Here is a 27,600-nt window from a genome sequence, read left to right on the forward strand (position 1 = left end):
ACATGCTCATACATAACTTGAGTAATATTGAGTAATATTTCTGCTACTACTGATGAAAAAGTGTTATTTAGGTGAACGACAGACAACAAGAATGTTATTCATATGTTATTCATACTAATGGGCAGATTGCATGAGTCCATTTATTTGCACGTAATCAAAGAAAATAAATAACACAATGCTAATTTATCAGTATTGGGATTGATATAAGGATGAATTCAATTATAACCTGATAAATTGTTTTTTGTTATGTCATCAATGCATTAAATTGTACAGGTTAAGGCTATGTTAAGAAAAAAAAAATGCTTTCCCTTCTTGTCTTACCCAGATTTCATCCAGACTTCTAAAACTCAATGAGGACATTAGTCAACATTGCTTTACTTAAGAGTGGTCTAATACTGATGTGGAGTCTAATAGCTGCCACAAGAAGCAGGTTTGAAGAGCAGAATGTAAGAAATTATATTACAGACTTGTGATTGTGATAATTTGATTTGGCTACACAAGGCTTTGGTACTGGCAAGGTGTGAAACCTGCCTCCAAATTCAATTCATTTTCCAACACATAATATAGAGTACATTCTGCATCTTAAATCAATATAATTTAAAGCTGTATTGAGCAATATAATTATTAATATTGAACAAAATGATTCTTAATGTGAGGCTGCTGACTGCTGATCCAAGTGAGAAGCACAAATCTAGTATGCACCTCTGTGCAGCTTTCAGACACTTTCCGCTCATTTGCTTTGCCCGATAAACCACAAATGCTGGTTCAAAGGAAATTGGGGGCAGTTGCTCTTTTACCCACAACTTAACATAAGCCAATTATTAGCTACATATCAAGCATAAAGTGGCCAGGGTAACTAAACCAGGGCTTAAATGGAAAAGGATATTCAACTATTGGTCAGCGAGAGGACTGCTCTGATGGATCCTTAAGCTGGCAAGTGTTTGCTAACAGTTTAGCCATTAGAACTTGATTGGCTCATATTAGACTCCTTGTTGACTTGCAGCTTAATGCAGCTTTAACAGTTCCATCTGTGCAAAAAGAGCAGAGCAGAACACCTTGTCCTCTACTCTGTACAGGGTTATTTATGCAGCTCTGAAGGTCTCCACTGCCTCCTATAGCAGTGTTTATCTTGTTCAGCTCTCTGGAGATCAACGTCTAGCGAGTCTCCTGACAACAGCAGGCCTCTCGGAGGTATGTTAACAAGATGGAGACAAGCACAGCTAACTCTACTATACCATTCATCTCTTGCTCTGGCATCTCGGCAGAAGGAAAGGAATTGGCACATCATACCTGTGCCAAAAGCATTGCACCTATAATGCAAACTTAGAGGCTGTCAAACTTTGAAGGATATAAGTTATACAGTAAAGTTACTGTTGGTATATTTATGTTTTTGTCTGTGTGTGTGTGTTGTATTACAACTGCCAATCCCCCAGGACACCTCATGAATAGTTATAAATGTGTCTGTCTAACTAAATGGTCTTCTGTGTGTTGGGAAAAATGGTATCCCATAGGCTTATAAAAACATATAAACCCAATTTATCATGAAATGCAAGGAAATCAATCAGATGATTTCCTTAAGGGTTTTATCATGCAATCTGGATGTACCACACAAGTGAATAGTCTGTGCATGTGCATGACGATGAAAGTACACTGACCTTGGAGCAGTGTACGTGTGGCCTCAATAGATCAATCCCACCTGCCAAAGCCAGATTGATTGGGACTGTCACCCATGTGGCCACAAATAATGTTTCCCATTCTACAGACAGTGTGCAATGTCTGGATTATTGCTTGGGCTTCTAAAGGCTGAAATCAAAGCAAATGTGACTCATCAATAAATAATCCAAATCAATAAATTCAAATCAAAAAGTTGGGAGGAAGGTGGTAGATCGTCACTGTTATCAGTATAACAGAGCAGAATTATGCCATATTTTCTGACCAAGAGACCATACTGTAGGTTAACAAAACTAAAGTGGGACACCACATACAGTGAGACAGGGAAACCATACAGTTGAGACCAAAAGAGGGCTCAAGATGGTCGTAAAGGATGGTGTGGGCCACAGAGTTAAAATACAGCCCACAAAAAGTAACAGCAAGACAGATCCGGAAACATGAAATATGCACCATACCAAATGTACCACTAAGCTACACTGTCTTCACTGGAAAAGTGTGATTTTATCCTGCGCTGTTCTCATTTGAGTTTGTCAAAGCAACTTTGGTTTTCTTTCTTACTGGAGTGGAGGGTGTTGTAGTAATTAGCCTCTGCTTCAAGAGCTACTAATCAGCGTAACTCTACCTCAAACAGACCCCCTACTGAGGGAGCTTAAGTTACAATTTCCATTCTTCTGTTAACAGCCCTTTGTGGTTGTTCAGATAGTGATCAGTAGATTCCATGCAGGTAGAGTTCTAATGTATGTATTATACAGCACAATATTCAATCAACAGTGCTCTTGTTCCTCCTGTGTGGGACCGATTCTTGTTCCGAAATCAGCGAACAATGAAACTGTTAGCGCTGTATAAACAGACTTATCAGAATAATTAATCTCAATAATTAGCCTTGTCCTATAACCCGCTATGCTGCTATGTTGTAAACCCACATTTATATCTGCTGCATCACCCATTCATTCACATCTTGTAGAAGACATACTGTTACTTTTGATGTGGCTGCTTGTGTGATGATTAGAGAACATTTTGTAACATACTGTAGTAAAGCTGCAGACCAGGAAACAAGGGGTAAGGAAGGAAGAAAGTGCTTCAGATAATGAAGACAGGCTCTGAAGTGATTAGCATTTTCTGTGATCTTTGACTGCTGTCATCATCAAGTGTGACCTGTTTCTCACCTTAGACCACATTTCATAGTCTCAAATAGTCTTTATCTTCTGTTCATGAAGTTTACCTCCTATAGGCTGAAGGAAATGTCATGCTTTTGCATCTAACAAAGTTATAGCTTCATTTATTTAAAAAAAAATCTGTTGTTTATATTTATTTAACAGTAGAGTGGTGTAGTTATGCCCACACTATTTTTGATTTCAAGTATTTAGAGTTTCCTTTTTAGCACTCTCCTTATTCAAATTCATGTCCTTCTTGCCTTCACACCTGAGCTCTCTGGTCCAAGCACACCTTTACACTAGTCATGTTTCCATCAACGTGTTTTGCATTAGAAAATTCGGAAAAACGTCCTAAAATTCGCAAAAAGGTTTTTACGCTCGCTTGAGGTGGTTTTTCCCTTTTTCGAAAAAAAGAGTTAATGCGCAAAATGGGAGATGGAAACAGCTTTGCCGAATAAGTTGTGACTTAGCGATAGGGTGACCAGACGTCCCGGTTTGACCGGCACAGTCCCGAGTCCCGTCAAAAGCCTGTCGGGACGCTAAAATGTCCCGGTTTACACCAACCACTATGAAATTGTCAGGAATTGACGTGTTCATAGTCTGTCATTCGTGACCTCATACATGGACAACACAACTAAAGCATTAGGTACGTGGGCACATCATTATGAATTATGATTTATTAAGCATGATCATGATTATTTTTCTGCAAAAAAATGTCATCACTGCGCAAATACTGATTTTTGAACTTGTGCATAATGATGTACCCACCTCACCTAATGCTTTAGTTGATGTGTTGTTCATGCATGAGGTCATGAATGAAAGGCTATGAACTCATGTCAATTCCTGATGATTCATAAGATATAAAGGAATGAAATAATGCACAAATCATGAAATAATTCATGCATGAATTCATAATTCATGTACCCTTACTGTAAAGTGTTACCATAACTTTAGTTCAAGCCTCTGGCAGCAGTTGCAAATAATTTGTTTAGTGCCATGCAATGAAAACTACCTTTTCACAAGTTTAGTGGGTGCATTTTCCAAAAGAGTGCTTTAATTCTGAAAAATAAAGTTGGTCCCACACAAAACTCACTCAATGTTTTTTATATTATTTCTTAGATATGTAGGGTACATACCAAGAAAATTCATGATTATTAACTGAGATACCCCATTATGTTGTGAGCAGTAGGCCTAGGCAAAATTGTGTCTTATCTGTCTGTGTCTATGTCTGACCTAGACTGGCACATGTTCACATTCACGTTCATGTTTTTAGTTCTGGGAAATCTGGTCACCCTACGTAGAGAACATGTAACTCCCATGACTATAGTGCCAGTATCCTTCGCATGGGGGAAGGATCGGGAAATGGGTCCCATCCAGTTCGGTGTACACTTATGGTACAAGGTGCGTAGTGGAGTTGCGGTGCACTATAGCTTATGCCTCAGCCACGTTGGGTAAATTGACGAATTGGTTAAACAGCTTGAATCATATGGCCCTGCACACCGTGTATACACAGCGGTGAACGGTTGTCTTACTGACACCAAATGTCTCTGCCACAACCCTGTATTCTGTATAGGTGGCCAACTTGTACAATGCTACCTCTCTCCATTTAGCCAAAGAACTTAGCTTCTAAACTCTTTGATTTAGCAAACCGGTTTGCAATCTACAACCATGCGTAACGTCAACTTGTGATGAAACTACGTTTTGCGTAGTCTAGTTTATTCGCTCTAAACCAGTTGATGGAAACGCTTCTAATTCACATTTTCTTTTTTTTCTTTTTTTGCAACCTTTTAAAAGTTTGTTTACAATTTGCTTGACAATTAGATAGAAACATGACTACTGTCATCCAGCAGCTTGGGAAAATGTGCTTTCGGCCTAGGAATTTATATTTCCGATTGGCTGATGGCCATGCACTAACTAAAATTGAGAGATTGGGAGTATGACTAAATTTATGAATAAATACTGTATAAATGAAACATGCTCAAGGCACGTTGGTTAAACAAATGAGAGACTGAGTCTTAAGAAAGATGCATAGCTTTGTTATGAACCATTCCCACCCATGTTCTATTCTAGAAATTGTTTTACTATTGGCATAATATTAGTAATGCCAGTAGTCTCACTTTGCCAGACCTTCCTCCACAGCGCTGCGGCGGAGGGTCGGGCTAGTCCACACAGAATTCCATGATGGGAGAAAAATGTGCTCTGGTTTATTGGCATTTCTATAAACCAATCACAATCGTCATGGGCGGCGCTAAGCTCCAAACAGAGCAATAGTGCCTTTGCAAAATAGCCTCAGGAAGGAACTTGTTTTGGTGGAACATACATGTGTACGCTTTTTGTGTTTTAATTAAACCTTTTCTGGTCATCTGAAGAGAGTAAATAGTGCTTCTTGCCACACTCCACTATCTGGTTAATTGACTGAAGCATTTTTGTAGGAGAGGGTTTGGGTTAGTTCCTGGAGGAATCTTAAAGTCATTGAATCTATCTTTAGAACATAACAGTCTCATCCCACATTCGTTTGGTCGGTAGCTTGCTCATTCTAATGGATTCCAGTATAGTGATGTAAGGTTTACAAGTGAGTTCATATATTTGAGTTAATTTACAAAAAAATATATTTGCAATGTTCAAACAGTTAACTATTTACATATTTGTGTTTACACAGTTATGATTTACACATATTTACATCCAGAATCTACCTCTGTGTTTTTCCTCACGTTTACCTCAGCCAAAGTTCTGCTAGCGTCTGATTGGTCAGTTCAGCTACATGTGAGTGAGAAACCAGGAAGTGTTGTTGTTGTGAAGTTGATGAAGTGGAGAAACGTAAGAGCTGCTAAAGAAAGTTATACGTCTCCATCCGGCTGTTTCTTCTCCAACCACCAAATATAGAATTCTCACGTAACAGTGAGAAGGCATTGAAATGGATCAAAAAGTATCGAAATGTTCAAAGAACCTTGTCAAATCACTCCTGCACGATAGCCCACACGCACAAATATGATTATACACTGATAGTCATATTTCACCAAAATAGAACCAAATACACGTCTTTACACAAGTGGTGAAAAATCCTGTACCTCCTCCAATATGACTCTCCTTCCAGTGGGCAACAGGAAAGCATTACCAATATTTTACCTTTGTGCGGGACTATTTAGTAACTTTCTTCATTACTCTATGGAAAAAATGCTAGCTGCAAATATTTTTTTCAGGCTTTATTAAATGAGGCATGTTCACTAAGTGTATTCTTTAGATACACGTAGGCAGCAAGGAATATATACACAAGTTAATATCTGGGAGCTGCCCTCAACAATCTCAGTCTTGCTTGTTAAGGGTTAAGCCCAGGTTGCTTCTGGTGCCAGTTTGAGCAGACACACCAGCAACTTTCCAGTCACAGAATTCCGTGAAATTATCACGAACTGTTAACACTGCATTACGTGGTGGTGGCACAGAATGTGTGAAAATTCCAAGTGGCCAACACTGAAAACAATCCAAAGTAAAGTCAATGAGAAGATGACGTAGCATTGAGAGTGACAACGCTAGCGAGTACTATGAAAGCACGAAAATCCGCAGTGGTTTGTAGTGGTGGATGGGTCACGATTCCTAACCCTAACCGTCCTGTTGTTCTTTTCCTAAACCCAACCCGTTGTTCTTTTCCTAAACCCAACCTATTATTCTTTTCATAAACCCAACCCGTTATTCTTTTCATAAATCCAACCCGTTATTCTTTTCCTAAACCCAACCTGTCCGCTGTATACGGCCGTCCCGTTCTTCTTTTCCTAAACGCAACCCGCTGTTGTCCCGCCCACCCACAACCTTTTCCTTAACTTAAGGGGCCGTGTTCATTTCACGGAATTATTCCGTGGGCCCTCACAGACTTTTAAGAGGCTATGACAGATTTTGAGTTAAGGGGCCGTGTTCATTTCATGGAATTCTGTGAGATCAGGTTGGCTTAACTTATTTTCCATAGTCTACTTTTTTTAGTGTCTTTCACTAGTAGAACGGATGCTAGTGTATCTTTAACTTTCTTGCTGGCCTACACGTACAGTACATGTAGTTATTTTGGCCCTCTTTTGTCCTGAAAGTCTGAATGTCTTTGAGGATGCTCCTCCTTCCATTGCAAATGTCTAACGCCCGCAAGGAGAAAAGTGAAGAGTTCAAAGCCGAGCAGTACAACTGTATCGGAACAACTTACAGCTGGCACTAGAGATAAAAATGTAGGATGCAGGGGAATTGGCACTCAGTGTACAGTGACAGTCGTGGCTTGACGCCTGGTGTCCCAGAGTCTTTCTTTGAACCAGCACAAACACTTCGTCTTTGCCAGGGGGCCACTGAGGAGGAACAACAAAGTTATGAGTGTGTAACGTTAGGATATGTTCTTGTGGCATGTCAGGAATGAGTGTGAATCAAGCCATTGATTTGTCTGGGAACTAATTTGACTTTTCTGTACGTTTATTGTATTTTGCAAAAAAAACAACAAGGATGACTATAATTGGATTGTACTTTGGCCTTTTCAAACGTAGCCAATATATGCACATAAAGTACTGGGGTAAACTTCTTCTAGTTCAAATTTGGTAAAACTTACTGAGAGCAATGGCCTCATTTAACTGAGACCACACTGGCAGGAAGGGTGATGGAAAGGTTAAGAGTCTTATTAATAATATCTGGAAATCTAAATAAGTTTTCAGTGTTAATTTTTCAGCAAAATATCAAGTGCAAATAACAAGTGCGCACACACACAAAAGTATAGGCAAGGACAAATCACATTTGCAAATACTTTATTCTCTTATACTAATAATTATACTCTGCACTTCTCCCCACATCTGTTCTCCCTGTAAACCAATGACTGCACCTCCAGCTACACTTCCATCAAGCTGAGCCAATGTTTGCTGATGACACCACAGTTCTAGGCCTCATCAAGGACAATAATGAGTCCCCCAGGGACACTGTGTCACAACTGGCAGCATGGTGTAAAGACAACAACCTACAGCTCAATGTCAACAAGACGGTGGAGATGGTCATGGACTTCCATAAACACCCACCTTCACTTCCTCCACTACGCATCAACACCGCAACTGTAAAAGGCAGTGGAGTTTATATGCAGCATATTTATTATTTCCTATTTGCTTACATAAATATCATTCTTGTAATTGTTGTAATTCCACTTCCACTTCCATTGAGGTTAAAATAAACAATAAAGATAACTTTCATCTACTTGGATTAGTAGATTGTAGTTGTATGAAACCATAAAAACTTTATTTCTGAAGAAAAACAGCTTGTGTCAAAATGTCTTCTTACCACATAGCCTACACCTACCTGTCTTCACAGTAAAAGCTGCTCATGTTTCATATACCAAACCTCTTGACAGTCTGTCGCCTGGATGCTGTCTTTTATGACACATTGTTTAAAGTTACCTGCAACATGTATCTGCAGTCACTCATAATAATTAATTATTTCTCAAACTCTCCTTGCATTTTGACAAAAGAGAGTTGCATCTCCCCCTACTGCATTCACTGTAAAAGCACCATTGCCAAATCAAATCAAAAGAGACTGTATTCTGTACACTGTAACACTTGTATGTGTGCCTCTGAAGGTCTTACTCACTTTGTTTTCAGAATACTTTTTAGTTTTAATATGGACAAGATATTCTGTGTAGAAGTTTATCTCCTGTAGGCTACCGGCTGGAATTGAAATGTATAGTATTTACAGTTTTAAGGACATGTAATGGCCAAAGGTTATACAGAAGATGTTCTACTGTCTGGAAAAGACAAATTACTGTATGTTGTATCATAATTAAAATAAAGAATCAATCAAAAATGACGTATTTCTCATTCCAGTTCTAACTTGTAGACAATTAAATCTGGTACACTGATTACAAAGCAAGTCTTCTTCCTTAAAAAACTGACAAAGCGCAAGAAACAATTTATGAATACATAAATAATAGCGTCTGGCATCTATGCATGTGAAACTACACACATTGTGTGTTCCCTGTAGATTATAGAACTTGTTTTAATTGTCTTAGTGGGGGCTTATTTATATTCATGACCATGAATAATTTCACTTCCTCAGCACGACAAAAAAAAAAGAACAGTAGGCAGATCTCCTGTTTGACTCTGCAAGGTCACGTGTGTTACAGTAATTGTGCTATTCCTCTTTTCAATAAAAATAAAAATCTAACGTATAACTGCAGATGTAGCTTAAATGATGAAGAAACAGACAGGGAGCTGAGAGCTGGATGGTGTCTGCATAACTGTCAATATCAGATAGATAGATAGATAGATAGATAGATAGATAGATAGATAGATAGATAGATAGATAGATAGATAGATAGATAGATAGATAGATACAAAGATAGGTTTCTTAATGTATTTGATGTTGTTTTCTCTTATTGACTACAACACTTTGTAAGTGACAGTCGAAGTTGATAAAATAGCACCACAAAAGCCTCTAAATATATGTTCACTTTTGAAGTTGGTATTTCCTCAAGACTTGAACGCAGCACAATACACGTCAGCTGATTAGCGCCCGAGCCGTACACAAGTCACGTGACTGCTGTCAGCACGTGACAGTCTGGAGCAGCACGTCAACATGGATGCGGCACGACCACAGTAAGTGAGCTTTCTGACTAGAACATTTAGTTCTTTTAGAAGTCTGTTAGCTTTTACTATCAAAGATGTCATTGAACAAAAACATGTTACTAAACATAAAGCTGTTACTAAACGTAAATATGTTACTTCGCTAAACTCGCGAGCTCGTCTGATATTAAAAAAAGCTGTTGTCAGCAGATGTGCCATTCACCGTCTGTCCCTGCGTAACTAACACCAACATGTTTTGAAGTTCAGTTTCGTAAGGATGTAGCTGTACACTATTGATATTGGAGGAGATATTTTACATCAGTAACAGTATATTAAAAAAAAGAACACATTTTCTTAACAGACCAAATTGAAAGCATTTTAAATGGTAATGTATGCGAGTATGAAAAGCCATATATTTATGTGTTTTGTTTTCTCATGATCATAGAATAGCTGTTGTTGAATTATGCTGCAATCCTAAACTGATGATTTGATACTATAAATAAAATGTAATCGAATTGAAAAATTAAACTAATGATCTAGTGATGAACAAACTTCATCTTCTTGTGATCATGACACAACCCACGACACCTTGTGATCATTAGATAAAACCGTGCGAGAATGTGCTGTGGTAATCATAAAGTTGTCGGCAATCAGCAGTAATAAGGTGATCTCTGCCAGAGGTTGGAACTAATCAGGCACACCTTGTGACATAATGTAATCCATTGCAACACCAAAAACTCTTTCCTCAAAAATGAACATAGTTTACCAGAGTACCTCACTGACACAAAGAAAGTGTAAATAATTCACAAGGTGTGTGTATGTGTGTATCCCTGGGCAATTATCCAACAGGGTAGTTGGCTTGTGGTGTAGTACGTGATTGTGTCTACCTCCTTTTAATGAAAACATAATTTACCACCTCAATGAGGCTGATCTCTCCTCACAGATACACAGTTACACCTGTATACTCAGCCAGCAGTGAATGATACAGAAATTGTTGAGCCATAAAATGCAATGAGGTTTAACCTTTGGTACAGCCCAGGCTGAATCAGATATGTAATGTTGGTTATCTTATCACCAAAGCCATGACCAGAGACCGAGATTTATAACCAAGACCTTTTGGTTTCAAGGATGTCTATCTGTCTATATCTATATCTATATCTTAACTCTTTCTGAAGACAGGTTGCACTGCGGTTCACCCATCTCTTCAGGCTGAAATGTACTGACCAAATCCTGAGGATTACCTCCAGAGAGAACTGAAAACATTTTTGGTCTCCTCTCTTTGCTCAGTAAATAAAAAAAATTTCTGAATTTGCTCACAGATTTTCCTATCAAATCTTTGATTAAAAATGTTCAGAGAAAGAGAGGCAAATTATTGAAAAGAAATGCATATCCGCATTACGACATCAGAAAAAGAGTTGAGTGATGGTGGGGAAAAAAAGTTATTTCCATTATATAAGGTTATATTTAGGCTTTTTTTAGGCAATTTATGACCATTCTAATCTTGACCCAGAGTGCTGTTGTTGAGTCAGTCTCTCTAACCAGAACGCCATCCTATCTTCTGTCTCCCTGTCCTTTTCAGACCTGTCTACTGGCTGGGTAAAGACACCCTGAGGGTGTCTGCTGCTCTGTTTGCAGAGAACCGTCGACGGCTGTGCAATGCGCTGAAAGCCAAAGACGGAGTGGTGCCGCAGTCAGTGGTGGTGCTGCAGGGAGGAGAGCAGAAGCAGAGGTACTGCACAGACACAGACGTCCTTTTCAGACAGGTAAGTAGTCTCTAGTTGACTCTGTGCAAAACTGAGGCTGAAGAGGGGGCAAGGTATTGCATTTATTTATCCATCCATCCATGATCCCCAAGCCAGCAGTGAGTTTAAGTCCCTCCGGCATGTCCTGTGTCAATCTCCTCTCAGTTGTGCACAATCCTGAAAGATATTCTATCAGAGCGCCACAAAAACCTCACCTGGCTTCTTGCAAAGTGAAGTGCAGTTCTTAGCATCTCTGGCAATGTTCATCTTCTCGCTCTGTCAAAAATATGTAGGCCAGCCACTCTGCAGAGAAATCCCTTGTGTTCATTATCACATTTTTTTCAACACTCCCATCTAAGCTTGTGACTATAATTGGATTTTGACAAAAATGAAAGAGCACATTGAACGTTTGTTTTGTTGTTGTTGTATTCACCTCTGTGAACTGCTCTTAGCAAAGACATCTTATTTTTTGTAATGTAATTATCTGACTGGATGTAACCATCTCTTCTAGCTGACCGTTATAATCTCCCTCTCTAATGTTTTGGCTGATTCTTTCAATTCTGCAGGAGTCTTTCTTCCACTGGGCTTTTGGAGTAACTGAGGCTGACTGTTACGGCGCCATTGATGTGGACTCTGGGAAATCCATCCTTTTTGTTCCCAAACTGCCTGAAAGCTATGCTACTTGGATGGGAGAGTGAGTCACACTAATCTTCAAAGAGCGGTGTAACATGGCCAACAATCGTCACCAGCGGGTCCATAGCTATGAGCTGTAACTTGAAGAAAGGGTTGATAAAGTCATGTGCTACAGTTACATTTTATACACCCAGTATAAACATGTTTTTATATGAATGTTTGTATATATTTTTTTATTTATTATAAATGGTGCCAAGAAGCATTTAAGATGTAGACTTTTGTCATCACCGAAAACACCTCAGACATGTTAGACTATACTGATACCAAAGCCTGCTGCAGTAATTCCAGTCCACACGCTACACATGTATAAGAACTGAAGAGTAAATTGCACAAATAAGTTGCATCTATTAGATTTTTTATTAATTGCTCATTTTGAAAAGTATTAATCCTCTTGCAAATGGTCAAAACTACAACTTTAAAATTACCTAAACTCGCAGATGAAGACTATTTAACACATTTTGTTGCTGTCTTTGAAAACTTGACAACAAGCTGATTGCTGTGCTAGGCTAATTCCATGAGGACAGGGTGTGGATTATAAGAAATGTTGCATACAGTGTTGCAGGCTCCCTAGTGCTTATGTGTAAGGTAATAAACCAGAGAAACCATGGGAGACATAATGATCTGGAAATAACCTGTTCCTGACTCTTGACCATGTCATGTTTGCTCTTCCCTGATCTATAAACCTCAAAGCATCTTTTTGTCATCTGACGTGTATAAAAGAGATCCTTTACACATTTAGGAGTTATATGATTAGCACTTAACACTAGCCTACTGGGTTCATTAGCTTTTCTCTCTCCCTTTTTAATCTGTTGTCCTGAATACTTCAGTCCTGCTAGTGTCTGCCAGAACTCTAACATAACCCGTCTGTTATGTTTTTAGAGATTATCTTCTTAAAATGTCTAATGAGTGTAAGTCTTTGCATTGGTTGACTGTACTTTTCTTTTGTGTCTTTTGCATCTGTTGACAGGATCTTTCCTAAAGAGCACTTCAAGGCGAAGTATGCTGTCGATGAGGTGCAATACGCCTGTGATGTGAGTCTGTCTGTGTTGCTGCTGGTGTTTACGTGTGTGTAAGCAGTTTTCTGTGCAGTAACTGAACCTTGATGTTCAGTCACCTTTCATAAAGTTACTGCAAAGGACATTATTGCCTCCGTAGACTGTTTTGAAAGGTGAAAGTCGTCCTTTTATTTGAACCTCCTGGCAAAGTTATCGGTGGCGCCAGGTAGTAGGACTAGAGCTGGGCAATATATCAATATTATATGGACATCGTGATATGAGACTAGATATCGTCTTAGATTTTGGATATCGTAATATGGCATAAGTGGTGTCTTTTCCTGGTATTAAAGGCTGCATTACAGTAAAGTTGTCATTTTCTGAACGTACCAGACCGTTATAACTGTTCTATTATTTCTCAGTCATTATATCCACATTACGGATGATTATTTATCAAAAATCTCATTGTGTAAAGATTTTGTGAAAGCACCAATAGTCAACACTACAATATCGCTGCGGTATCAATATCGAGGTATTTGGTCAAAAATATTGTGATATTTGATTTTCTCCATATCGCCCAGCCCTAAGTAGGACCAATATTAATTTTGTACTAGGACCTTCTAGTAGAAAGTGTCATTGCCTATATTTTTAGTACAGAGAATGCAGTCCGTAACATCATTGGTTATTAACATATTGATAATTAATTTGGGGGACTTTTGTTATTGAATTTTATTTTTAATCCCCCTCTCCATTATTTTTATTTTAGTCTATAGTTTAAACAATACGTTCCTGTTCAGACTGTCTATAATTGCCTATTTTGGGAGTTTGGGAAAACAATCATGTATACTGGTGTTGACAGCAGATTCACAGCAGAATATATTGGAGGCTTGACAGCTCCAGAGCTATTTTGGAGGTCTGCATGTTGACATATCAAAATAATATAATCAGACTATAATACAACAGCTTTCACTGGCGTTTGAGATGATCCCATACACTTTAATATGAATTTCTATATTTACACAGTAACCTTTAATGACTCATCTTGCTGATATTTCAGGTATTTTAACATTTCTGCTCCTGCCTGCAGGTGTTAGATTTCCGAGTCACAGGTTAGGATGCTAATTATCACCGCAATTAACAGCCAAGTCTTCCATGAAGCTATAGCAGCTCTCAACACTGCAGTGTATTATTAGAAAACATTAAATCATATAATAACTGCCTCTGCATTTGTGTAACTAATACTGTCATCTCCTCAGACAAACCCATCAGTTGCCGGTGTTCAGCAATCCATTAATAATTTTACATTTTTTATATTAATAGTTTTTATATTTTTTAAACACTTACCCATGGAAGGTGTTGTTGCACACACACTCTTTTATCAGAGCTGCCTTGACTAACATCCAAACAGCTCTCCTTAGGTTGTTGAATGAAGCAGTTTGGGGTGAACATAATGTGAATGAATAATGTGTTTTTCATCTTTTTTAAGTATCTGGCTGCTGTTTACTTTCATTTTTTTATTGTTGGCAGAGTTTCTTGATATCTATATTTTTTGGATCTGTGATGATGTTTTAAGAAAATTCTGTTTTTGCAATGAGTCACATTTGCCTTCTCAAGCCTATTTTGTTTGGGTGCAAGTGAGCTCTTTAAAAAACAAAAACAAAAAAAAACACATTGGTTTTTGTTATATTTCAGGAAAGTCCTCATTGCTTTTTCAATCCGTTCTTCTGAGTTCTTCTGTCTGACTTAACTTGACTGACAAATGTGTTTTACTCAAGGGGCTTACAACTACTGCACACAGACATTTTATTCATGCATTAAATTCCTTTAGAGCTCAAATGTCTTTTAGTGAGATATTTTCTGTCAAAAATGGAAATAAAAAGTCAGATTTGTTACTGATAAAATGGTTGAGGCAACATCTTGTTTTTACTGGTTGAATTCATTATTGCAGCTAATTATTGACTCATTGAATCACTGTTTAACTAACAATGATAGCCTCTCAACAGCATATACAACTTTTAAGCATGAGAGCAATTTTTCCAACATCTCATAATTAAGCTGTATTTAGATTTTAGGTGTTGGGGAGGGCTTTTTCTGCAGTGAAAGTTTTAGGAAGTCAATTTTAGTGGTATTAATAATACTAACAATGCTAAATATCACCAGTGTCTCTGAGCACTGAAACAGGGAACTGTTATCTGACATTTAGGCTGTTGGCAGAGGAGTAATAAAGCCGCTTGAGGTTTGTCATTCAGTGTGCTGCTGAGTACCAGAGAGACCACGTAGCCATGGCGGCGTCAGCCGGAGTGACCTTTATTCTGCAGACTGAGAGCAGAAGGAAACTGGTGCTTGTTGTCTCTGCTGCTCTGCTGTGTGTGTCTCAGTCTTCTAATGAATCCATGTCTGCTTCCTTGCAGATTGTTGATGTCCTCTCCAACCTGACACCAGCAGCGCTCCTAACACTGGTATGCTGTTGGTTGTTCCGTATCGTAGAGTATAGTTACAACAGTGCATCACTCATTCCTACCTGATTACCTGATATATACATTTAATATAATATCAGATGGCTGACCACAGGACCAATTCTTCAAGCGTCATGTGGGAGTATTTTACTGAACCACCTTAAAGCATGGTATTCTGTAAAAGGTCCCGGCAGATCTGCCTCACCCTTCCCGATGCTAGCTGCCACCTCACTCGTCATATCAAACATAAAAACGCAGTCCTTTTCTATTTTGTCTGTGTGTAAGCTGTTAAATGTTGACATAATATCTGCTGTTAGGAATCTGGATTTTCAACATTGTCAACTTTTAAAAACCCTTTAAAAACCTTAAATTGATCAATTGCTTAAAAAAGTGCAGTGGAAGAAATAAAGCTAAACTCCTTCCACCAAGTCTACAGCTGACAAATGATTGACCATCTGTCATTAGAATAGATCATTTGCCCCGATATAAACCAGTTGAATGTCCTGCTGGGACATTTTAATGCACTTGGTGGTGATTTTATTTGTTTTTGTGTTTTTCTCCACGCAGCGAGGTCAGAATACAGATAGTGGGAGCATCTGCCGTGAAGCCTCCTTTGAAGGAATTAGTCGGTATGTTTAATTGGCACCACTTTGCATTGGCATAATGATACTTTGATTGGGGAGGGTTTTGTTGTTTGTTTTGGTTTTATAACCAAGGATACAGACTGTCATGCATACACATTTTTGCTAATTAACCAAATTCTAAATATAATTGAATTCAGCAAACCATCTTGCTTTTGCTTGTTATCTATGTTACTGTTACTGTGTTCATTTTTAACTCCATACATTACACCCTTTTTTTATTCTACACTCTGACCCTGATTGCTTTGAAAAAGGAGTCTTGTATACTTATTTCAAAGCTATTATAATTTCCATTAAATTGCATTTGTTTTGCAAGTGTATACAAATATTTATTCAGATTTAGCTAATAAGCCTCCATCGATGAAGCACCTCCATTAGGGTTAGGTATAGGGGTAGGATGTTTGATGGAAACTTCCTGGAGGTGATGCTGGTTATGGGGAGCAGGTGGTTAGTAGGTCTGAAACAATGACATTTAAAGAAAAGCATCCTGGAAGTGATAGGCTTGAGAAACAAAAAAAAAAAAAAAGATCATTGGTCCAAATATGGGGATGTCGGAATTTTTAAAGCAGGGATTTTGACAGCGTGGGAAAGAGGAAGTGACGGAGAAAAAATAGCAGACATTTACTCATGGAGGAATAAAGGCAGAACTTGAAGGAAGAGATTCTCTTTAATGAACTTTGGCCAAAGCTTCATTTATGTTCATAATGTTAGTTTCTTGTTCCTTTTTTATCAGCTTCCAAGTGAACAACACTCTTTTACACCCAGTCGTTGTGGAATGGTAAGTAATTAAAATACGTTTTATAATATTATTCAGAAAGCCCACTCAAGATGAGTATTGAGGCGGTACTGTCATCTCTCCCTTAATTACCTAAACATTTCTTCAGACAGATTTTGCCACGTTTAACTCACAAACCTTCCGGTCAGGTAATTGTGTGTCCGTAATCAGAAACAGGAGCTTGTCTTTGGCTTGTTTTTTCCTCTTGCAGAGTGCGAAGCCAGTCCCCACAGATGTAATGGACTTCGTGCTTGTTTGGTTGTCCTTGGCATTAGAGTTTGCACCCTTCAGATGAATTGACATTTTCTGAAATAAGGAGGAATTCTTTTCAGGCACACCTCCTGGGGAGAAAGACTTGATTGAACCCCTCTGCTTCCTCTTCTCTGAGGAGCTCACATGGCTCTCTTTTATAATGGGCTATTTTTTAAACTTTCATTAGTGCAACCAATGGTTACCACTCCCCTGTGTTATTTATCTGGTAATAGTATTGTAGAATACTCTCCTGTATCAAGCCACCCAAAGTGCAGCTACTGCTTTCCAAACACAAATGAATGAGAAATGGTGAGATCACTAGGCAACAAGGCTTCAGTTCTAATATAGTATTTCAGCTTAGATTTAAATCAAAGACTGTAATATGTTTTATTGTGGTTTGAGACATTTTCAGCAGCCGTGCAACAGTAGATTATGGCAGTTTCCCACTGGAATTTCAAGAAACGACAGGTCTCATTTATATACAATGTTCTTGGGAAAGATGGAGGACCATCTGCTCGACATTTGTTCTCTACATCAGTTACTGTATTAACAGTGTATATAAAAAAAGATGGATTTCTTCCTTTAGCTCAATGTGAGAGTTGAATTCTGTATATATTTGTTGGCTGTACATTTGATAAACTGGCAGCGTATCGATCAGAATGAGAAAGCTGCTCTCTCACTTCTTGTGTCTGCAGCCGTCTGATTAAGACTGATATGGAGCTGGAAGTCCTGCGCTACACCAACAGGATTTCCAGTGAAGCCCATAAAATGGTAAGATACTTCTCGGATAGACAGTGCATCTGCAAGGGTGCTCAAATTGTTTTAAGTTTTCACACAATAAAATGGAACCGAAGGAAAAGAAATGTTAAGAGCATAAAGTTAAACGGCCAAAGTATGGAAGTATCAAGCAGCTTATTGAGTTTAAAACTCGCCCAAAGGATTCAAGATGTCAGGATCCTCTAAGGCTATAAACTGTTTAAACGCTATCGATTTTAACTTCATCCAGTAGCTCAGAGGCCAGCCGTTAACAGAGATAGCCTTTGACCAATAAGCTGTAACATTAAAGCAATATTTTACTTCTGCACAGGATTTCACTTAAACACCATGACTAACCTCTTCAGGGGTTGAGGAGCAGTTAACCTCTCAATCTTACTGTATCTGTCCTCTGAAGTCACTCACCATGAGCGTTCAATATCGTTTTCCTCCTGTTGTTTCCTCATTGTTAAGAGTGTGATCAGTTGACGTTTTTAGAGGAATTTGCTTTACCCATCTGTCCCCAAAGATGGCAGATTTTCAGCTATAACTTTCCCTGTAGGTGTGCAGTAAAAAGAAAATGTCTTCCTTAATCAGCAAGTGCTTAAGGGCACACTCTCACTGACTGTTGAACTCTTTATGACTACTTTGCGTAAATCAGCAAATAATTAATCTACATTAATAATTGTTATATGGCATATCCGGTAGTAATTTTGGGTGTGCCATGTACAGAGGGTCAAGCGTTTTGAGCCACCAATCAGCAACACACAAACTATAATTGCTTTGTGCTTAACGTAAACATTGATTCATTTAAAAAGAGTAAGCAACAGTTTTATCTGAATCACATACAATCTCACTTTTTCTCTGTAGATCATGAAGCATGTGAAACCTGGACAGAAAGAATATGAAATGGAGAGGTAAGTCGTGCACTTTGTCAATAGATCCTCTTTGTTTATGTCCGTTTAGACGAGAGAAGTGTATGCGCGTTGTGCCCACGCTACATTATGGCCAAGCATGCGCCCCTAAAATAGCATCTGAATAACGCGCTACTGACTTTAGACTAGCGCCACTAACTTTAGACCAGGTTTTTCCCGGTCAGTGGCGGAATTGTTTTCTGAAACTGCAAAATACCAAGTAACGTTTGCGCCGGAACATGCCTCCTCTTTTCGCTGAACCGCCCCCGGGAGCGCAAATACATTCCCTATTTTACCAACGTGCGTCTGTGGAGGGAAAAGTCCGCTGTGCGTCGGGTGCAAAATAGGAATGATGCATGCTTCGGTGTACAAAGGCAATTGTGCTGAGTGCAAGATAGGGCCCATTATGTCACTGGTAGACAGGTGTACATGGCCCTTTACTGTATACTTATGAGTATAACACCCTAAGTAAAGCCTATGAAATATAAAATTAAATACTAGACAGATTATTACAGGAGCAGGGATTTAATCAAATGGAAATCCAATCTAGATTCAGAACTTAGTTTTGTCGTATTGGACATGTCACAGTGAAATGAGCGATAATTTCTGATTCACTAAAAGCACATTTCAACTGAGAAACACAACTAACCCATAATTGGCTGCTTGTAGCTTTTTAAAGTCAAGCTGGGAGCAAAACACAAACTGTGTGATTAGAATGGTAATTTAGTTAGTTTGTATATTTTAGTAAGATATTTAGCGGTTTTGTATTTTAAAATCCTGTGGCACCAGAGCAGCCGTCAGTCACGCTCATTGTATTTGCGGATGTTTTTCCTCTTCTTCCCATGCATGAAAAATCAGCAAACTTTGCACATACTGTAGGTCCAGTCCTATGCTAAACTTCCTCAACTGGCTTTATGTGCTCAATGAGTACAAGGTGGCTCTACAGCACCTGTCTAAAGTTTAAAACTTAGAAAATTCACACACATTCTAACACACCAATTTGCAACTTTTACCAAAATAAAGGCCCAGTTGAGCAGAAATGTTCATGTGCTTCAAGCTTGCAGGAATTATGAGGTCCATCATTTTACTCAAAAACTGTCAAATGAAGTAAACCCCAGTCCTCCCCAAAGTTTTTGCTCAATTGACACCAAAACTGCTCCACTCCATCTTCAGACTGTCCTCCACAAACGATCAAGCCAGATTTTTTGAATTGTCAAAATGTTTTACTGTAAACAGTACTGTAAAAAACTACTGCAAAAAACTACTGCAAATTCTCACTTAAAGCTATAGTGCATAGTTTCTCTTGCCCCCATGAGGAATTCTAAAGGCCCTGACACACCAACACGATAATCAGCCGTCGGACAGTCTCGCGAGGTCGGTGACTCGAGTCTGTTCGGTGTGTTCCGTGCTGTCGTCTGTCAGAGGAGCTGTCAGCCTTCATTTTGGCCGACCTGACTTGCTGGGTCAGAGGGCGGACAGTCGGACTCACTCCACCAATCTGATTGGTGCTTAGTGCTAACCCGGAAATAACGAGCGGGATGAGTGACGAACGCCTCTCAAAATCTTGACGGAAATTGAAATCGAAAACCCAGCAACTGTATGGCCTATTTCTCGCACGTTTCAGTGAACTATTTTCGTGAAATATGAGATTGTATTTCGAACAAGCCGCCATTACTATCAGCTGGAGAAGCCAGATCCACGTGATGCGTTGTCATTTCCGGTTTTCATTTTTTGTATCTTGTCTTGCGCACGCGCGGAACGTACGCTCAAGACGGCGTCGCTTCGGTGTGTTCCAAGGCACTTTTTGGACCTCGGGTGTCAGCTGTCGGGTTGGTGTGTCAGGGGCTTTAGTAATGACAACAACACTGTCGGCGCGTCCACATGATACAAGCCTTCGCACACGCGCCTCCACCCCTCCTCCACGCAGTTACTAGTAGCCACGGAGGATTAAAGAAACATGATGGACTCTTCAGAAAATGTATTAATTATCTTCACTTGAGCTTCTGTGGGGGAAAGTCACCGAACGCCACAATCTTCTGAACATAGCCATACAGAGAAATAGAAGTAGAGAGAGTTGTGTGGAGCAGATGGTCTTAATTAGCTTTGTATCGACTCATTTGGCAATGGCTTGAACGTAACGGTTTGTTCATTAATATCAAAAAGTTACGCATTAACTGTGCATTGTTCATTAAATTAATGACAAAATTTTGATCTCATGGTAAAAGTAGTGTGGTAAAATTTGGCAATATTTTGAATTCTCTGCTCATGTAAGCCCTTGCAGTCAAGCTGTGCAGCAGCTATAATTTGGCCTTGCTGTGTGCACCAGGAAACATGTACTTCTCTGTACTCATCATACACAGCTTTGCGATGCTGTCCAGATCCATAGAAGTGTTTGATGTGGGTGAACGTGAGATGATTAAAGACAGAGTGCTGAATACATTTAAAAAAAGCATGGAGTCAGAAAGAGGGCAGTGAAGGTCTTTCAGCAAATTACGGTTTCCTGTGATCTCTGCTGAAACTATTTAGTTTCCTTTTTCTCACTGGGGTTTTGCTCTGAAGGACTGCTTCTTTTTTCTTCTTCTTTGCAGCCTGTTCCAGCACTACTGCTACACTGAGGGAGGGATGCGTCACACCTCGTACACCTGTATCTGTGGAACGTAAGGCATCGTTTTTATCTGAAAATCTGAAATGATGCTTCTCCAAAGACACATGTAAACGTCATGTAAACAAAGCAGAGTTTAGGAACCCTGCAGTATCCAAGGAATCTTATTGGCCAAACCAAGCCATGTCTGCAAAGAGAGCGCAACATCAACTTCCTCTTTGTTGCAGGGTTACTGTCAGCTGGCAGCACCATTATGGTTAAATCATTTTGAGACACTGCTGCTAATCATGCTGTGGCCTTTTGTATTAAAGGCCATGTGGAATGAGTACTTCCTGCAGATTAGTGGTAAATGGATACAAGCTATTTCCTGTTCAAATTAAGAGCTTGAAAAATGAGGACCTGATCGTCACAGTGATTCTTTAAAGAGATACTGTGTCTGAGTTTTCTATTTAAGAGATTGGAGTTTCTTTGATGTTGTATTGCAGTGCAGTATTTAATTCAAATTTGCTTTCATGGTAGCTTTATATAAGTCACATATAATGGAATTACCACCTTGTACTGAGTATTTATTCATAGTTAAACTATTTATGTGTTTTCAATTTACATATTGTGTTATTGTTTAACAGGGGCAATAATTCCTCCATTCTCCACTACGGACATGCTGGTGCACCAAACAACAAGACAATTACGGGTGGAGACATGTGGTGAGTAGCTTTCAGCAGTTTTTAACTTCCGGCTGTTTTTAGATGCAAGCACCTCCTGGAACTGGCAGGTAACTCCCTCACAAACTCTACATATTCTCCTGTTTGTTGAAGTGCCACTAAGCATAGGCATTGTTACCAGTGTTGTGCCTGAACGCGTTCATTGAACGATAATTCGTGAACTCGTTAATATTTTGGGCGAACGTGAACTGAACGTACTGTATTACTGCCTGATGAACGTTACTGTGAACTAGTTCATTCTGGTGTCTGTGAACGGCACGCTCTCTCAGTTTAACTTCGTTTGATAGGGTGCCAGAATTCTGTAGAGCCTTCCAGGCAAAAACCCGGCAAAAACACACCGTAAACAGGCCTTAATATGTAGCGGAAAAAACACCCAATCTGGCAACACCAGCCACCAGTGTTGCACCGCCGCATGCGTCATCAAAACAAAAAGCAGCGTGGAGGCGACAGCAGCATGGAAGCGTCGTATGATCATTTAAACGAGTTTTATGACAAGGTCGGTGAGGATGGAAAAATCTTACATTTCTGTGCAAACTTTGCCCGCCGGCTTTCAAAAAGAAAATCCGCACTTCAGTCACATCCACAGCAAACCTGAAACGGCACATTGAACTGATTGGATATGAAGATGAAATCTGACGCATAGTTTCAGTGTTAAAACTGATAAAATAATTGCTGTCTGTGGTTCTTTATGGGCTGTGCCACTAATTTTGAAAAATAATAGCGTGCAGCAACATAAAAAAAAAAGAACTGAACTAGTTCATTTTTGGAACTGTGAACTTAGTTCAAAATTCTGAATTTCCCAACACTGATTGTTGCTATTCTTTTTCTGTTGTGTTCTTTAGTGTTTTTGCTATCTGTGTACTGTGAACAACTCAAACTCACTTAGGACACAAACCCAAAGCACTTTGGAAAAACATTTGACTGAAATCGTTCTGATGTTTTGTCGCCTGCAGTCTGTTCGACATGGGTGGAGAGTACTACTGCTACTCCTCAGACATCACCTGCTCCTTCCCAGCCAACGGCAAGTTTACTCCAGACCAGAGGGACATCTATGAGGCCGTCCTCAAATCCTCTCGCACAGTCATGGCTGCCATCAAACCAGGTTATCATCTTTTAGTCAGTTTAACTATTGAGTACACTTCAAAAAATATCAACATCCATACTTAAATTTAAAGTTTGGGTCAAAGAAACTTCTGTTCTTCATTAACAAAACTGCTTGTGTTGAAGGTGTGAAGTGGACCGACATGCACCGCATGGCTGACCGGGTTCACCTGGAGGAGCTTGTGAAGATCGGCATCCTAAATGGCAGCGTGGAGGACATGTTGAAGGTCCACATGGGCTCCGTCTTCATGCCCCACGGCCTGGGACACCTGCTGGGCATCGATGTGCACGATGTGGGAGGATACCCTGAGGTGAGAACACAAGACCTAAAGGGTAACTTCTGCAATGTAATCCTATAGGGCAAATGTGCATTGTCAATTTTGTCCACTAAAAGTGCTGTTTTTGCCGCTGACTGAGGCTCATATTGTTATTATATGTGTCTGAAAACATTATGGAATATCCCTACAGAGAGAGACCTTTTTTTTTTAAATCCTATTTTACAAATGGTCTTGGGCGCGCCAGACGCAGCAACGGTGCCTCAGCAAAATAGCCTCGGGGAGGAACTTGTTTTGGTGGACAGATAAGTCTAGCTAGCTGTCTGGATTTACCCTGCAGAGATCTGAGGAGCAGTTAACCATAGTCCTCATAAATCAACCGGAGTTTAAAATGCCAGCACAAAGAAAGCCCAAGGCTACGGATATCCGGCCTAAATGAGTGAAATCCTGCAGGAACGTCCAGCAGCACCTGAACTATAAATGAAATGTCATCGATATAGACTAATTTCAACCAAACCTAGAGTGATGATTGTTGTAAAAGTGGAAAATTGATTTTGAATATAGTGTATTTTACGATGCTAAAATTACTGTTTATTTACAGAGAGTCTGGTGGGTTTAGCGATTGATTGATTGATTGATTGATTGATTGATTGATTTTATTTAACCACTTAAATATAAAAACATATATGAAACAGCACTCTGCGTCATACATTAAAAATACATAAATAGTCAGGGATGACACAATAAAGCCCAAAGACTTATTTCCATTGTGGTCCCTACAGCATAGGGACCACAATGCCACATAGCAATTTCAGGAATGTTTTAAAAAAAGGATCTAACACAGACGTCCGTAGGAATCCTTTCCATGATGTTGTCAGACACTTGGAATAACAATCTGAGCACGTCCGTGGTAAAAAAAAAAGCAATTTTGTGGACGTAAATTAAAGGTGCGCAATTTCCCAATAACTTACATTGTGGCTTGTTGCGATCTTGCTTAATACCGAACCAATGTCAAAAGATTGTTGTTTCCACTTAGACACATAGGAAAATATGTTTAAAAAAAAAAGTTTTAAATTCTGATATGACCCACATCACAACCAACCGTTGGTAAGTGTTGTAACAGTCAAAGTCTCCAAACAGAAGAAGAAAACACATTCCTGTAACTCCGATATTGATGTGTCATGAATAATGGAGAAACCCTCGATACAGAAGTGAGAGCGGAACAAAAAGAGGCCAATCTGCAGGAACAAGTTCAGGATGAGGGCAGGAGAGAGAGGAAGGTAAAATGTTGTCTGAACTCTGAACAGATGGTTTCAGGATGCGGTGGAGGATTGTGTACAGTTATGCACTTCTGACAACTAAATACAGAAGGACAGTTAACCCACAGAAGCTCCAGTGCAAGTGCTGAGATGGTGTCAGTGTGTGTAGTACACTGTGAAGCAGGGCTCACTGAATATGGCAGTGGACTTAAAAACTCAGACGCTAAAACACTCAAATGAAATTATTTTTATGGTAATCTGCCAGAGAAACAGTTTAAAGAACTGATTCACAAATGTATGTATGTACTGTTGTCCAGGGGGTGGACCGTGTTGATGAGCCTGGACTGAAGAGTCTTCGGATGGGCCGCCTGGTGCAGGAGAGGATGGTCCTCACCGTGGAGCCCGGCATATACTTCATCAACCACCTGCTGGACAAGGCCCTGGCCAACCCTGCCCAGAGCTGCTTCATCAACAACCAAGTGCTGGCTCGCTTTCGCGGCTTTGGAGGGGTCAGTCTGCTCGCACAGTTTCCCTAACAGAATTGTTAGATCTTTAGGTCATAACTTTAATGTTCACTTCTAAATAAGTAGTTTAGATAAAATGGCAAAACTGTGGATTCATCTACAATCTGTGTCTTTGTCTAACCGCTCTTGCCCTGTTGGACTTACTGTGTCTGATCTTAGCCACTAAGTTGTCAAATTATCATAAATGAGGGCTGTGATACGTTCACACTTAACTAAATGGTATTCAAGGCCACAAACTATGTGAATACAGATTTTTCAGTGACAGATTCGAAATATAAATTCTCATGTGCGTTTGCATTTTTGCATTGACCGAGTTTGCCTCTTTGAACGTCTCCTCCTTTTAATTCTACCGTGTTTGATTACTGTGTGCAGGTTCGCATTGAAGATGACATTGCCGTGACAGCTGACGGTATAGAGCTGCTGACCTGCGTCCCTCGCACTGTGGAGGAGATCGAAGCGTTCATGGCCGACTCTGCAAAACCCTTCAGCCCCGTCGCCAGCACTGACAAATTGTGATCGGTTTCCCACGATGAAGAGCTCAACGCTGCGAATGCATTGATTACTGCAGATGAACAACAATGAAAATGCTTCGGTGTAACTGAAGTTATTACTCTCGCTCTCATTTCTCATTTATAAAAAAGATACACAATCAAGATTTTTATTAAGCAGTTGAATTAACACATGATAACCAAAAAACATGAAAAGTTTCATACAGAACATTTTATAAAGCTTACATAATGTTTTTAAAAAACATTGTGATAAATGTAAGTAGTCACTTCAACATTAATACATTAAAAGTGTTCATTTTGTGCCTCTGGGAAAAAGACATTTAATTTTTAAATAATTCTTATTCTTATATGTTCCTTTTTGTAAACATTGATTCACAAATAAATGCTGAGAAATTAATTTAAATAAACATTTTAATTTTCAACTGTGTGCAGAAGAGTTTTGTTTGTTTATTTAGTTGGTATTTTGTAAGTATTCTTTCAGTACAGGAAGACACTTCTTTGGTACAAATTAGTACATTGAACCACAAACTTCATCTTGTCTCGTCTTAAATCAACATGTATATTATTAGAAAAAGTGGAACATCTCAAATATTTTTGTTGTCAGTCTGCCATTGTTCTCTAGATGGAAGTCTAAGTCCTGTGTGTGTGTGTGTGTGTGTGTGTGTGTGTGTGTGTGTGTGTGTGTGTGTGTGTGTGTGTGTGTGTGTGTGTGTGTGTGTGTGTGTGTGTGTGTGTGTGTGTGTGTGTGTGTGTGTGTGATGTAAAACAATGATAACAATGAAGGTATCAATTCAAGAATCCATCAAGAAAAGTATTCTGCAAAGTAAACAAATGGTAACAAAGTGAGTGTGTTGTATTTTGTTTGAACACTTGTAATTTCAAAATGTATTCTCAAAGTGGTCGATTCTGGTATTTTTTTTACTTCTTTATATTCTTGAATGTTCAGTCAGGCTATCATTGGCACATTCAGAATAGTTATTCCACTCAGATCGAATCAATTGCACAATCAAGTCATACTGTACAATGATACACTGTGTACTCGTGGATCAGAGGTACGTTTATAGTGCCTGGGAGGAAAATACATAACACAATACAAGAATATTTGAGAGGTGGGTCCCTTTACCAGGAAAAATATGTACGTACAAGGGCCAAAGGTTAGGAAGTAGGTAACAAATTGGGTTATGATGGAGCTTTGAAATAAACTAAACCACATATTTTTTTATACGTGGTTTAGTTTTTTTAGTACCAATTTAATAATTACATGGTACAATATTGTCAAAAGCTGAACAGGCAAGCATGGTGGTTTATATAACTATGTCTGCATTGTTAAAATTAACAGTTGTCTGAAGTTGTTACAAAACATTTATTCATTCAACCTTGCTTTATACTTGAGAAATCATTGAGGGGCATCCCTCATTTACAATGACAGCGGGACAAATTACAAAGACAGCAAAACAACCCAGAAAAGAAGACCATCATAAGAAAAATAGAAAGACGCAAACTTTCTGAATTGGAGAAATTATTTGATAAATAAATTAGGATAATAAGGATGCAATAGAAAGATGGATGTTAAAATATAACATACTACAGTAAAAATGTTAAGGCAGGGCAGATGGGCTTATGGTAAAATACACACTTGCAATTCTTGGCCACCAGGGGCCACTGTCATCCTTCAATGAAACATGATGATCGACTGCATTCTACAGACATGGTTGCTGTTTGCAACTATTTTATGCGGTTCAACAGCCATGTCCAATCTGAATACACAGATATGGGGGCGGCCTCTACCCTCCGACCTGCTGCCCTTTGCTGCGTGTCATCCCACATCTCTCTCTCCCTTTCATGTCCATCCACTTTCAAAAATAAAGGGAAAAGCCCCCCAAAAATAAAAATAATCTAAAAAACAAGATATGACATGTTGATTTAAGATGAGACAAGATGGTTCCTCTGGTTCACAGAAAGTTTGTGGTCCAATGTACTAATTTGTATAAAATATGTATCT

The 27,600-nt window shown here is 39.1% G+C and overlaps 1 protein-coding gene across 1 annotated transcript; it reads left to right on the forward strand.

Moving 5' to 3' along the window:
* Nucleotides 1-9,340: 9,340 nt before the first annotated feature.
* On the forward strand, nt 9,341-26,025 carry pepd (peptidase D). Its single transcript, XM_028585575.1, has 15 exons — nt 9,341-9,421; nt 10,968-11,151; nt 11,697-11,824; nt 12,791-12,854; nt 15,227-15,274; nt 15,839-15,900; nt 16,646-16,690; nt 17,635-17,710; nt 18,563-18,609; nt 21,195-21,263; nt 21,835-21,912; nt 22,884-23,032; nt 23,158-23,342; nt 24,883-25,074; nt 25,462-26,025. The coding sequence occupies exons 1-15, from the start codon at nt 9,402-9,404 to the stop codon at nt 25,603-25,605; spliced, it is 1,491 nt and encodes a 496-aa protein (XP_028441376.1). The 5' UTR covers nt 9,341-9,401; the 3' UTR covers nt 25,606-26,025.
* Nucleotides 26,026-27,600: the final 1,575 nt, after the last annotated feature.

Source organism: Perca flavescens, chromosome 1 (genome assembly GCF_004354835.1).
Source record: "Perca flavescens isolate YP-PL-M2 chromosome 1, PFLA_1.0, whole genome shotgun sequence".
In the NCBI taxonomy this organism is placed as follows: domain Eukaryota; kingdom Metazoa; phylum Chordata; class Actinopteri; order Perciformes; family Percidae; genus Perca; species Perca flavescens.

Coding starts and splice junctions, on each gene's coding strand:
- pepd (XM_028585575.1), top strand. CDS start 9,402: ATGGATGCGGCACGACCACA. Junction 12,855..15,226: donor AGGTGCAATACGCCTGTGAT/GTGAGTCTGTCT, acceptor GCTTCCTTGCAG/ATTGTTGATGTCCTCTCCAA. Junction 15,275..15,838: donor CAGCAGCGCTCCTAACACTG/GTATGCTGTTGG, acceptor TTCTCCACGCAG/CGAGGTCAGAATACAGATAG.